General features: G+C 47.6%; 1 protein-coding gene across 1 annotated transcript; it reads right to left on the bottom strand.

The window, feature by feature from the left end:
- Positions 1 to 8,644: 8,644 nt before the first annotated feature.
- LOC103809402 (transcription cofactor HES-6-like) lies at positions 8,645 to 10,322 on the bottom strand. Its single transcript, XM_009082228.1, has 4 exons — positions 10,260 to 10,322; positions 9,752 to 9,847; positions 9,510 to 9,585; positions 8,645 to 9,090 (listed from the first exon to the last, which is right to left on the bottom strand). Exons 1-4 carry the CDS (start codon positions 10,320 to 10,322, stop codon positions 8,645 to 8,647), a joined length of 681 nt encoding a protein of 226 aa, XP_009080476.1.
- Between the last annotated feature and the right edge of the window lie 3,247 nt (positions 10,323 to 13,569).

The following is a 13,569-nucleotide window of genomic DNA, read 5'->3' as shown; positions in this document are numbered from 1 at the left end:
TCTGTGCGAACTTAAATTGAAAGGACTTTGAAAGAACTGTGACCTGTGATGAATCATGACAAAGAAGAGATCCACCTGTAACCTATGATGAGGACTATACTAATGATAGACTCAAGCAGAAACCCCTTGTTGCTAGCCAGGCTGGCAACAAGAACAGTTCATTGCACTTGTCACAGATACATATTTGTTTTCCCCTGCTGCCAGAGTTTTTAGGTCTGGTTTAATTTTACTGTTTTATAGATAAGTCAGCTTGCTAACAAGCCAGAATAGTGCTATTATTTAAAATATATCTTAGGCAGGCTAAGGATTTAGTTAAAATAAGGTAAATCATTTAGTTGTTATAGGTTTGTTGTTAATGTTGATAGTATGTGCTCGAAAGATTAATTTCTAGAAAATTTAGTAAAGCCATGAGAATTTCCGGTTGCTAACGGAAGTTGAAGATGGTTAGAGGAAGTTGAAGATGTTTAGAGGTGGAGAACAATGATTAAGGCATTTTATGATTGATATGTAGGTGGCCAGTAGCATTGTGTGTAAGGTAAGCTAGTGGTAATAATTAACCAATAATAAGTAGGCAACAATATTTGGGGGGTTGTCACCTTGGTAATTATATATAGTTAGAGAAGTACTAAGAACACTTGGCATTATTTTACTGATAGTCATTATTATTAGATTAGTATATGTCTGTATTGTTAAGAATATATCCAAGATGACCCATGGAGTCTTTGCTCGCACAAAAAGAAAAAGGGGGAATTGTTGAAGAATGGCTAAGGGAACAGGGGCACAGCTCCCAGAGAGCATTGTGCGAGCAAGAGTCGAGCAAAGTTCTATGGGAGCTTTGAGCGTATAACTATGAAGTAGGCCTCAGGAATTTAGCTTCTCAGCATTGGAATTTATTTTCTCAGCATAATGTTGCAGCCAAAGGACAAGCTATCTGGGAAAACTCAGCAATGTTGCAAGCCCAAGGATGAACTATCCGGGAAAACAAAGAAGGATTCTCCAGAGAATAAGGGAGACTTCTTCACAGCTGCATCTGCAAGTAGAAATAGTATATAGAGCTTAGGTAACGCTGTTAGGTAATGCTAAGCAATGAATAGGTGCATTTATCGTGTACCGTATAAGAGAAGAACTGAGCTAACAATAAAGTTGGAGCTTGCTCTATCACTCACACTGAGTCGGCCGCTTGCTTCCCCGCGCAGAATTTCCCTGCATGTCCTCACTCTCTGTGCACTGTATTTGTTGGTGGTACAGTTTTTGTGCACACAAACTGGATTCATTTTGGTGGAAACTAGATCAGAAGTTCCACCTGAGCTTGTTTCAGATGTTTTCCAGCTGTGGTGAAGGACATGGTGGTTGAAAGCAGCAGCTGGTCCTCTGGGCAGCTGTGAATGACTTGCACATCCAGGGGTTTGGTCCAGGGAGATTAAGTCCAGCTGGAAGTATCATCCTTGAGCAGCAAGCATGGTAGGTGGAGGAGCCTCAAAATCAACTGCTTCAGCCAACTGATCTCTTCTATCACACAATTATTTGCTGATGTAGCTGCTGCCCTTGAACTTAGGTGATCTTGAGCCCTTGGTGAGTCACTACTCAAGTGGCCTCAAGTGAGTGCTGAAGTTTAGCTCTCCAGGGACCACAGGTCAACATGTTTATGTCTCACACCTACAACTGCAGTGTGGCCTGCAATGACATGTTTGCAGGCTTTGCTCTGCAGGAGTGAGGGCTGAGTATTCCCCTTTTACAGTACGGTCATCATGAGAAACATCTGCTGCTGTTTTATACATTAGATATTTCAGGGAATGGCCAGAATGGTTTTCTTCCTCCACCTCTGGTTGCTGAGACCTCCATCAGGACAGATGCTGAGGATTCCCTGAGGTCTCTGTGGTCTGGAAGATAATTGTAGCCATCCTGGAATCTCTTGTGAAGGTCCCTGCCACACTCTGCCGTTGTAAAAGCACTTCTACTGGAGAAGCTCATGGTGTGGGAGGCAATGGGCTGGTTTGTTAGGAAGCATTTTGCTGGGAGGTGTGGAGCAGCAGCCTGCCCCACTGCCGGCTGTACCACTGGCTGGTGTGCTTAGCTGCCAGGAATTATGCCCTGGCTGTGCTGAAGCTGGGCTGAGCAACCTGGCCAGGAGCTGCACTGTGCCAGGGAATACCCCCAGGAGCACCTCCAAGCTCATCACCTCTTGGCTCTGTCCTTCAGCTCTTGCTGACCTGGGTATGGCAGCAGAACCACCCAATGAGTTGCTCGGAGCACTGCCAGTTTCCCTGCAGCTGTCAGAGGAACAGCTGGAACAGAAAACAGCTCTTTTCGGGCTTAATGCCAAGGTTTCCCCACTCCTTCTTGTCTAGCTGCAGGTATCATCTCAAACCACACATTTCCTGGAGTGGACAGGCACCACCTCCAGCAGGAAGGGGCAGAGCCTGCTCCTCTGATACAGACATCAGCCCCCAGCTGTTTGAGAAAGGATGGAAAAAATTCCTCATGAAAGCAACAGAGGGTCACTCTGCAGAAACAAAGGATCTCCCAGCCAAAAATTAATCTTCCCAGGCACCAGCTTCATGCTTTCATGTTGCCTTTATGTCATCTATGTGAGGACAAGCAATGCCTGATCTGGGGGTGGGGGGGAGTGCCCTTCATTTGGTGGGGAGAGTTCAGACAGGACTGCTGCTGTGCATTTTGTGACTTGGACAGTTTGGATCAGGTCACAATATCTAGGTTGACCATACCATTGCCAACACTGGGGCAGAATGGTAGGAGGGCAGTTGGGTGGCCCAAGTCTGGTGGGAAGTGTGGCTCAGAGAAGGCTTGGGAGCAGTGGGGAGGCTGGGCCAGGCATTGCCTGCACTGGGGGGAAGGCTTCAGTGGTAGCAAGTGTATGTTTGTACAGAGAGACTTGAAAGAGGAAAGTGCTGGAGTTGGGAAGACAATGGAAAAGTGATTCATTTGACAGTTGGTTAGAGAGGTGCTTTTCAAGTCCTGCCTCATCTCTTTAACCTATGCAATTCTTGGCATCTTGCTGATGCTTTTTGTCTAGAGATCTCCAAGGTGAATGCAATCATCACCCCCAAGCAGGAGATGAAAAATTCAGGTGCAGAGCAAGTGGAGGTTAGAGTTGGGCTTAGAAGAAGACCAGCTGTCCTGTGGGACCGTGCTGAGCTCCTGCCCCAAACTATATTGCTGAAACTGTGTCTGCTCTGAAGAACCACAGGGTTGCTGACACTAAGTCCAAGGCTGCTGCTGAGAAAAACTGTATTGGTAGGCTGAGGGATTTCCTCTGGTGTCTTGGGTCTGTGTTGGAAAGTGCCCTCTGCTCATGGATTCTTATGGATAGGGCAGTACAGAACCTTGGACTCCTGCAGAGGTCTTCTAATAGGTGTGTGTTCATGAGGGCAGTGCTAAACTCCTTTTCCCCAGAGGATTTTGACAGCAATGTGTCTGGTTTGGAGAACCTGCCTGTCCAGGTATTGCTTTCGCTGTGTCCAATGGCTGGATGGTTCTTCTATCACACCTATCAAAATAATATCTCAGCACTTTTCTGGATTGCATGAGGTAATGTAATTGCTATCCCATGTGGACTGCTTGTTCTCACAGTGGGATGACTGCATATCTTAAAGTGTTTCACTTTGTACTGTAATATCCACATAGGCTAATGAGGGTAGGGCAGGGGAAGGGCAGGGGGCAGAGAGGTTTGAGGTTATGTGGTTGCTCCTCAGCAGTTCTTTCCACAGCCCCAGAGGGATCCAGGAAAGTCCCAGCTCCTACACATGGATTCTCTGCCCTTGCTGTGGGAGCAACTCTATCCTGAGGAGCTCAGCCATGGCTCTTGTGGTTCACTTCACTGTCCTGACTAACATTTGAGTAACTACACATTCTGAACTGTGTAGAAATGCTTATTTTTCTCTACCTTCTCAGTCTGTAGCAAGTAGAAGGAAACAGCTTGAGCAGTGGGAGGTGGTGTGACCATGCAGAGAGTTGCTGGGGCTGCCAATTTGCCAATTTCAGGTTATGCCAATTTGAGGCTTCTGCTCTGTGCTGCTCAAGGATGAGGGAGCCTGGGCAGGGGCAGATGGAGAAAGAGATGAGGGGTTTGGGAAACTCCTAGTGAAGGAAGGGCTAGCTTGGCAGTGGTTTCTCCATCCTTCCTCTTATCTCAGTGAAGCTATTCCCTTTCCAACAGCCACAAAGCTTCTGTGGTGCTGTTTTCCCCACTTTCCTTGGGAAGGGACTGTAAGAAGGCATCATTCCTAGCTCTCCTTGAGGGCAATTGCTGTTTGGCAGAGCAGAAGGAACAGTCAGTCCTCCATCCCCAAAGATGAGCTATTTCAGTTGTTTCTAGGGGACCCAATCTTTCTGTGGCAGCAGATTTGGGACTGATTGAAGAAGTCCTTTTTCTTGGTGGTGTTAGCCATAGAAAACTTGATGACACCTAATGCAGGAACCATAGGAGAGTCTCAGAGCAAAGTGAGTTCCCAGGCTCTGGTAGGTCTGTGGTGATGCCTCAGGCAGCAAGCCACATTCTCACCAGGGCTGTGACTTATAAATGAAATATCTCAGTAGTGCAGACCAGATCCAGGGCTGGCTTCAGTTTCTGCTGCATTATTCATGAGTATGCGAAAAATGTGACAGACTTTGGGTTAGGTTCTCAACACAACATTACTTCTCACGAGATGAAATATGAGTTTGTCCCTCTTAAGGCAGGAATGTATACACTGGAAGTTGTTGGATAATGGCATATATAAAGGGGAATTGAAGTCTTTGGTGTTCTGTTGGTAATGAGTTTGTTTTCACTTTCCTTCCAAGAGGAACACTTTGCTAGTGATCTGCAAGCACTCACAGCCATGGCAGTGTGGTTCAAAACCAGTTTGAAACCCTTTGCCCCAGACTGCTTTTGCATGGGATTTTGCAAGGTTTCTTGTGAGTGCAGAGGATTAGGAGCCCTTCCACAGCTTCTGGAGAGGTCACACTGGCAAACTGGAGTCTCCTCTTTGCCAAAGTGATCACTCAACAAAGAAGCCAACTGAAAATTTAGCTTGTGTTCCCTTTTTAAACACTGTGCTGAGCCCTCTCAGGTAATGATCTGCAGGAGCTCAGCACCACTCCTAAATCCCTAAAGCATTTTGGCCTTGTTACTGTAGGTGGCTGTGGGACCCTCAGGGTGAGAGAAGGAGTAAAGGAGAAAGCAGAGATGCTCAGAGACCCTGAGGGTTGTGTGTGCCTGGGAGGAGACAGTATGACAGGGCCCTAAATTCTCTTACATCCTCATGAATCTCTGCACGTTCTTAACTGGAAAGGATTTGGTCCTGTTTACTGAGAAATAAGTGAGAGTTTTCTTCTTAGTTTCCATGAGAGTAGGTCTGGAAGTAAAGTTTATATAAAAAAGGGAACTCCTATGCACATGGGTATTTTGTCCACCTGAACTTGTGTTATTGCATAAATCAGTAATTGCTTTGTGTTAAAGACACATGAGGATCCTGAGCTTGGGCCTAGCCTTCCCCATATCCCTGTGTGCATAGCAATCAGCCTCTGCTTTTTAATGCTCTATTCACAAACACACATCTGGAACAGCACTTTGGCAGGGGACACAACCCAGATCTGCACCAAGTTGTCTGAGCCCTGCGTGTGCTGGGGGAGATGTGATGCATCTTGTGACCACTTCTAGCAAACAGGTCTGTCTGGCCATGCCTGAGCCAAGGAATCTGGTCTGGGTGCTTGTGTTGGCTGTTTTCAGTCTGCATGTGATGTGAAGACCTGGGTGTGCAGCATCCCAGTTGTCTGTGCCTCCAAACCCCTGTGCCTTGGGCATGCAGTCCCAGGTGGGAATGGTGGTGCACCCTTGAAGGTGCCTCATCTGGGTGCTGGGGGACTGATCCCTGGGCTGCTCTGTGGAACCTCTGGCAGCCAAGAGACACAGCCACTGGTGTCTGCTGCAGATGTGAAAATGGCATCTGTCTGGGTTCTGCTGCTGTGTCCAGAGTGTGTGACCAAACACTAACTTATAAGGACAGTGCTCTCCACCCTGCATCAGCCAGCTGACTGGGGAGCTGCTCTATTCCTTTTCCTGGGGAGAAGATGATAACAGCTGGCAATGCATTTTGGGATTGTTAGTGGAGAGGTGCCTATACTGAAGAACAAAATATTATTGCTCTTGTATAGCCCTGATTTTGGTAAAACCAGATTGGTTTAAAGTAAATATGGAGTTCCTTTGTCAAACATAAGTAGGAGCTGAAGTTCATGTATTAGAAGTGCTATGAGTAATCCTCTGCTTTTCTGAAGAAACATTTTCTTTCCTGAAGAGTGGATACCCACAGCACTAGTTGGATACGTGACAAGGAGATCATATAAAAGGTCACCCTTGGTTTGAAATGAAGGCAATGAAAAATGAGTGTCTTGTACTAAAACTGTTACTGGAGACTGTTGGCCAAATATTGCAGTCTCACTTTCTATTTTTAAAACTCTTTCACTAGCTGTGATGTGACCCTTCCCTCCACACCCACAACAGAAAAAAAGCCCTTACTGATTAGAAACAGGAAAGAATAAAACTCACTAACCACAAAGTATTTTCAAAGACACGAAATAAAAAAGGAGAGATAGTGAGAAATTGCTATTTCCCACTGATCTCTTTTCAGTGCAGTAACCATAGCTGATAATTAGAGTCACTGGAGATTTACAGCTTTTAGAGGAAATGTATGTTTTTAAGTTGATGCTGTCAAACTGTAGCAAAATATTTTCCTCACAGCCTCTTCCAGCATAACAATAAGGTGCCCACAAGGGTCACAAAATGCATTACTGACATAATCTAGAAGTAAAAGAACATATCAGGCCCAATTTTGGGTAGGGAGCTGGTCCTTTTTCTAGTCCCCCTGGTGTGCAATAAAGGTTCCTCTAGTGGGTGCAGCTGTGGGGGCTCTTAGGTGATGGGGGTTTTATCTAAACTCAGTAATATGTGTGATAATAAACTGGGATGGTCTTTAATGTATTTTCTCTTCCAGGATTTTGCAGTTTGCTTTGCCTGATTATTTTCTCTGCCTGTGAGTATTTTGTGCACTTTGCTGCAGTGGTTTGCTTGGGGTGGCCCCAGCTCCCAATCCTCCCCTAGATTCCTCTGGCAGTGGGATGATGGTGTGTGTATTCTACATTGGTGTTCACTCCAGAGGTTCCCCTCAGCAGAGGGGGAAGTCCCAATTTTCAGGCAGAGAGTAGAAACTGAGGTTGAGATAAGATGTGTTCAATTCTGTATCTCCATCTGACTTCTGACCCCACGGCAGAAGAAACCTGCCTTGCCTCCATGCAGCTGTGTGTAGGCCAGTTGTTTCTCCTACCACCCTTATGCCGCTGCTCATAATGGCTCTTCAAGAGGGCTGGATAAAAGGGAAAGCTTCTTCACAGATAAAGATGCTAAACCCAGAGGTGCTGGTTTTCACTCCTTAGGCACCTCATCAAATAGATCTCGCTGCATAATGAGCCCCTCTGGACTGCGGGTCCATTCATTAGTATGCGTGGTGTTTGTTTAAGAGCTCCCTGCTCTTTTATTTTAGCAGTGAGGAACTTCTAACTGCCTTTGAGATGAAAAACAGGGACCAAATGTTGCCAACAAGCAAGCAGATTTATCCTAGTCTCTTTTGCCCAATTTGCAGGGAATTTTCCCTTTTGCCCTTTAGATGATCTCTGACTTGTAAGTAAGAGCTAAAGCATAGGTCAAGGCTGATAAACCCAACTCCCCAATTCCTTGATAACTTTTTAAGTGTTACTGTGATCCAGGTGACGCTGTCTGTGTGTGTGGTGCATGCTGCTTTCTTATAAAGTATCAGGGGCAAAACCCAAACCAGCTCTTTCAACTGCCTTGAGGAAAAACTGTAAAAGAAGAAAACAAAAGCAGATGCTCAAGTACTGTTTATTCAGAGCACACAGGACAAGGCTGGGAGAAATATCAGTCATTATCTTCCAAGTTTCTTTAGAACTTTTAGTTACAGAAACAAACAAAAAAGATCCCTAAATGTAACTATATGTAACACATATTTACATATACATACCTGTAGCTCACTGGTTTAGGAGAAGTGTCAGGATGTGTGGGTGGCTGGGAACAGCACAGCTGGAGTGAGCAACCCACAGAGCACTTCTAAACAACCTAAAAAGTCTAGACCAAGCCTCTCCCTTTCTGTTTTTTTTCCCTAATCACTGCAGCATTTTTACAGAAATTGAGACTAGAACCTCCTACAGCTGCATAAGGATAATAATAAAAGCAGGAGAGATCAGCCATTTACCCCTTTATCCAACAGTGATCTCAGTGGCTTATGTGAAGTCTGAGAGGTAAATTTGATGCCAGAGAGGGTCATTCCTTGATGTCTTGTATTTTTATTAACAGGAACTTAATTATTTTAGAATGTAAGACAAGAAAACTACATAATTAATATGCACTAAAGAGCGCAAGAGGATTCTATACAATAATTTAGATGTATTAAATAAATAAAAAATAATAGCAGCCTTCTACAATGCAGGCTACACATAGGTTTACTTCGGCTTGAAGTACCCTGGTCTTTAGTACACCTACAGGAACAGACTTGCTCCACAAGTGTTTTAAAGAAACATATCTATAAGATACATACATAAGAGTGTCTAAGGTTAGGATAATAATCAAAAACACACTTTACCATGGTCTCCACATATCTAATGACCCCATTCTCGGGTTGTTATGAGAAAAATTTGGCTGCAGGACCTGTCTGGGAGGTGCAGCATCAACCTGGTTGAAAACCGACAGCGACGGCAGCTGGAAGGAATTTTTGGACACCTGCTTGTTCTCCGCAGGGTAGAAGCGTTCCTGTGCTCGGTTTGTGCCCCTAGTGCTCCCCTTAGGGCTCAGGGGACTTTTTGGCATCAAGAGAGGCTGCTGAGATGGGCTTGAAGACCTTAATGCTGCTTTGCAGGTGTCTTCACCAGACCTGGGCAAGGATTTCAGCAGGTGGTTTAGCAGGCGTGCCCCAAGGGTCTTGTCCATCCACTCGCAGGTGAGAAGGAGGTTGTGCACCTCGTGCATGCACTGAATGTACCCAGTGCTGTACCTCTGCTGGGCTTCCAGACCCACTTTGGAGTCAGCTGTGTGGGAGAGGAGACAAAGAGGAGTTGGTGAGCGAGTAAGAACTGATTGGTGCTTTCCTCCTGGGAAACATTCACCAAGTTTCCCGGGAGCTCCCAGGGGGTTCAGTGCTGAAGCCACTGGGTTTACTAGAGGATACTTCGTTTGCAGGGAGAAGGCGAGCAGGGCGTGAACCCCTGTGCCCTGCTGCCAAGGCAAAACTACGGCAAAAAGCAGAAAGCGGCTCTGGAAGGAAAAAACGCCTTCCGTGGATTCACCAGTGCCCAGCTCCATCTCCCCATCTAGTGGAGACAGCCGAACGCCAGCAGCAGCCTGGGCCTCTCCTGGCTTGAAGGATGCTTCTGCCAGGCTGCCAAGGGACCTAACCTGCTGGCACCCTCCTGCCCGGTGCGCACTGGGGGAGGGACCGAGCACTCACCCATCAGCTTGCTGCTCTGGATATTCTGGAGGTGCTTCACTGTCATTTCAAGGATGTCTGCTTTCTCCAGTTTAGACTGCTGGAAAGAGTGCAGTAGTTAGAGGCAATGAAGAGTTTGCACCATGCTCAGTTTTTCAAAAGAAGAGACAATCCCCCCCCCAAAACAAACAAACAAAAAACCCCAAAAAAACTAATTCCCCACCAGAAAAAGTACAAAAAGCAGCATAAAATTGAGCACTTACATCCAGGTGAAATGCACCCACAACTGTCTCCTTCAGCTGGTCTAAGCAGTTATTAATCCTTTCCCTTCGCTTCCGCTCAATGAGGGGTTTTCTTAACTGGAAAGAAAAGAGGCAGGAAAAACTACAATTGACTTTTTTTTTCCTCTCTCTGCTGCAGTTCAGCAAGGACAGAGAGCCCCATACCCTGTGTGAAGCTACTGTGGGGTGACACTGTGTTCAGCAAGGACAAGATGTGGATGGAGTGTGTGCCAGCTCCAGCCATAGCCTGTCCCTTAGATGGCAACAGCTCTCTCAGTTCTCCCACTTCCACTCACTTTAGGCAGAGTTTACCCAAACAAAACAGAGAGAAGCCTTTCTAAGGCAGAGAAAAACACCCATATGGGTTAAATTCAGAGAAAACAGCTTTATACGAGGAAAAGAATTGTCCCCTTTCCTGGAAGCAGAGCCCGTAGCCCCAGCACCCACCGTTCACACTCGGTGCTGCTGCAGCAGCGCAGAGAGCACCTACCTTCCTCTCCTCCTTGGTGCTGGAGAGCCTGTGGGCGCTGCCGCTGGAGGCTGTGGCCGTCATTCTAGCCCAGGCAGCCGCGCCGGGGGCAGAGGATGGGCAGGATGCGCTCGGGCAGTGGGTCGCTCCGTTTCCAGATGGGCTCTTGGCTGCTCCGCTGCTCCTCTGCTGTATTTATAACCCCGAATTAGCATGTGAAAGGGACCTTTCCTTGGCGGGACTTCTTTTCCCACACGAGGGGTCGAGCCCGGAGGTTTGTGGCCATCAATCAAAGCTGACAGGTCACTGCTTCTTTTCAATGACCACGCCAGCCCCCCCAAACGGCGACAGATGTCCAGCCCCGACGCGGAGCTTTGGAGGGAGCTTTTGTTAGGGAAGAAGGGAAGGAAAATGGGCGCGCTCTGAGCAGCTTGCACGGCTCCGCGCTCAATTTGCACAGATTCCCAGGGAGGGAAACAATAGCCGGGAAGCGGTTGAGTTACACCTGGGAAAATGCCTTCTACTCATCTTTTACTCCTCTATCTCCTTGAAGTGATGCCTTGCTAACCTGACCCCAGTCATTGCACATTTTTGAAACAGCCTCTTAATTTAATAATGGGGTACTTCAGCTAGGAGTTCCTGCTCCCAGGGATGATTATTACAAGGAAATGATGATCGATTAAAAACTGTTGACAGCCGACACCAGTAAGAAGGTTGTTTCCGTCACGGAAATTCTCTAGGGAAAACATGGGAACTTTATTTACCTCTTGGGAACCTGAATTCTCTGTTTCACATGGGTGGATGTAGGGAACACGTAACTCTTCTAGGTTTTGTCTGCTGTGTAGAGTTTGATATCAAACTTTCAGGTTATTGCAGATGCAAAACAACCTAGAGGTGAGTTAGTCCTGTGGGATTTTTACTTCTTTGATTTTTTTTTCCCTGTGCTGCAAGGCTTTGGGAGGAAGGGGTTTTCTGTTCTCTCCTCTGGAATGCTGGTGCAGGAGCAGAGGGGCCTTTGGAGGATACATGGTGTGAGATGAGAATGCACTTTTGTGCTTCCTCACTTCTGCCTGGTTTGGGGGAGAGTATGAAGTCTTTTTTCATGACTGTACTTTTGCTTTCTGATGGTCACTTTGCTAATGAGCAGGATTTGGCAGTGCCCTGTTGAGTCCTACATGTGAAGCCCTTCGGATTGGTGTCAAATATGTCACCTTATTGAAGTGGAAAGGAAGCAACTGCAGAAGTTCAGAAGCATCACAAGCCATTCCAACTTGCTTGTGCAATTTCCCAGCTTCTGCTGTAGTGCTGTGGCTGCAGAGTCCTCTCTCCCTGCAGCTGTGGGTGGAGATGTACCCCAGTAAAAAAAAATGAGGACATCACATCCCTTGCTTAAGCACACCACCATGTGGGTGGGTGTGTGTTTGCTTGTGTGTAAATGCAAACATACTTGCAGCATGTCTGCACACCCTGCTGCCTGTGCTCATCATGAAAACATGTCCCCAGACATGCCCCAGAATCTGGCAGGCAGAGGCTGTTTGTCAGTCAGATGCTGAGCTGGGGTGCAGTTACCCAGTTTTATAAGTGGCCTACTTGGCAGGGCCTGGGAAGAGCTCATGAGGTTGCTGTGCTGGGAGAGGAGGTTTGGGAGGGGAAGGTTAATAACTTGTCTTTTATGCCAGGTAAAGAGAGCAGTGATGGGCTCCTTATCTTGGGTGTGTCCTCTGCACAGGAGGTCCCACCACCCCACGCGGAAGCCCCTCACTTCAGTCAGCCCCAGTTGCTCACTAGTGGAGGCTCATTTGATTTTCTAAGCTTTTTCCAGCCTACCTGGGAAGTGGATTGTTGCAGGTATTTATAAAAGGCATAGCTGACGCATCCATATTGCCACATGACTCCAGCAGCAAAGGTAGAGGAGGCAGTGCATGGGTTGGGGTAAGGGGGCACCGAGTGCACCCCTGGCTCTGGGCAGTTTGCTAGGGTGCTCCAGGCTGGAAGTGCCTGCCCATGACCTGGACATGCAGCTTCTAGCTGGCTTTGGCTCGGATGGTAGGTGAGGAAGAGAAACTACTCATCCACCCCCAGACCCCCCTCCACCAGCACCTTGTGCAGAAAGAGGCACTTTCCCAAGGCAGTCAGGGTAGCAAGGGGAAGCCTGAGACCACCTTGACTCCTGGCTCAACTGAGCATGACAGAGGTGTCAGCAAATGCAGAACTACCTAAAAACTCTGAAAAATATGTTCTGTGTCTATTGGCACCCCTCCTTGGGCAGGCATGGCTGCAGGGTGCTGTGTGTGCACCCCATGGCAGTGGCCCCGGAGGCTGGCCGGCCCACAGCACCACCAGCAAAGGTCTCTCTGGTCTCTGTGGTGGCAGCACCTCCTTCCTCTCCCTCCCTCCCCTCCTTGGCCTGCACTCGCTGCTTCTGCCTCACCCTCCCTCCTGCTTCCCTCACCCTTCGAGCTGCTGCAGAGCTCTGGGGTGAGGGGGATGTTCCATAAGAGCATGAAGCGAGCTGATGGCAAGGCTGTGGGTACCAGGGACAGCCAGGTGGGAGGGGAGGCCAAGAGCAGCACAGTGGCCCTTGGTCACTCACGCAGGGCATCTGAGCCCCAGACTCGGCAGGGTGAGCCCCTTGGCTTGCCCACGGGCATCTGCTGTGGGTGAGCTCATTTCAAGGTTCATTTGTAAGACAGCACCACAGTGAAAAAGAAGAGCAGCTTTTGCTGTAAACAGTTATTTTACACCTCTCAGTCACGGCAAAAGCCTTTATTTGGGAGGCGGGGGGTGCGGGCGGGAGAGCTGCCCTGGCTTTGGGGAAGGCTGACATCTGTGCCGGGAATTGTAGGGACCCAACAGGCCAATGCAAATGAGCATTACAAGGAGCTTTCTGCAAATTCCCGCTTTCCTTTTGCACTTCTACTGCCAGGTTTCACTGAAAAGGGGATTCTACTTTGTAAACAAAGCCTCCCTTTTTTCCTGGGCTTTCCAAAAAAAAAAAAAGCAAAAAAAAAAAGAAAAGGAAGGAGAAAGGGGTGAGCGTTGCTCAGAGTTTTCTTGTTATTTGTCTACATTTCACACTCCGGAGAAAGAAAACAACTTTTAACATCTGTTCCTGCACTTTTTAAGAGGGAAAGAAAGGCTCTTGAAAAGGGGGAAAGTGTGGCAGATGTTGGCAGGTTCCCTCCGACGCAGATGTCTTGCTCCGAAGAAAACTTTCTTCGGGGATTGGCGGCCAGGGCTCCTCTTTGACTCGGGACACGCGACTGCCTAGCGAACGGAGGGACGTGGGAAAGCGCCGCCGAACAAAGGGGCTTATTCAAACAAACCTGAG

The sequence above is a fragment of the Acanthisitta chloris genome, unplaced genomic scaffold (assembly GCF_000695815.1).
Source record: "Acanthisitta chloris isolate BGI_N310 unplaced genomic scaffold, ASM69581v1 scaffold33789, whole genome shotgun sequence".
NCBI lineage: Eukaryota > Metazoa > Chordata > Aves > Passeriformes > Acanthisittidae > Acanthisitta > Acanthisitta chloris.
Note: the sequence above shows the minus strand (reverse complement) of the source record. Positions and strands in the feature narration are given on the sequence as shown.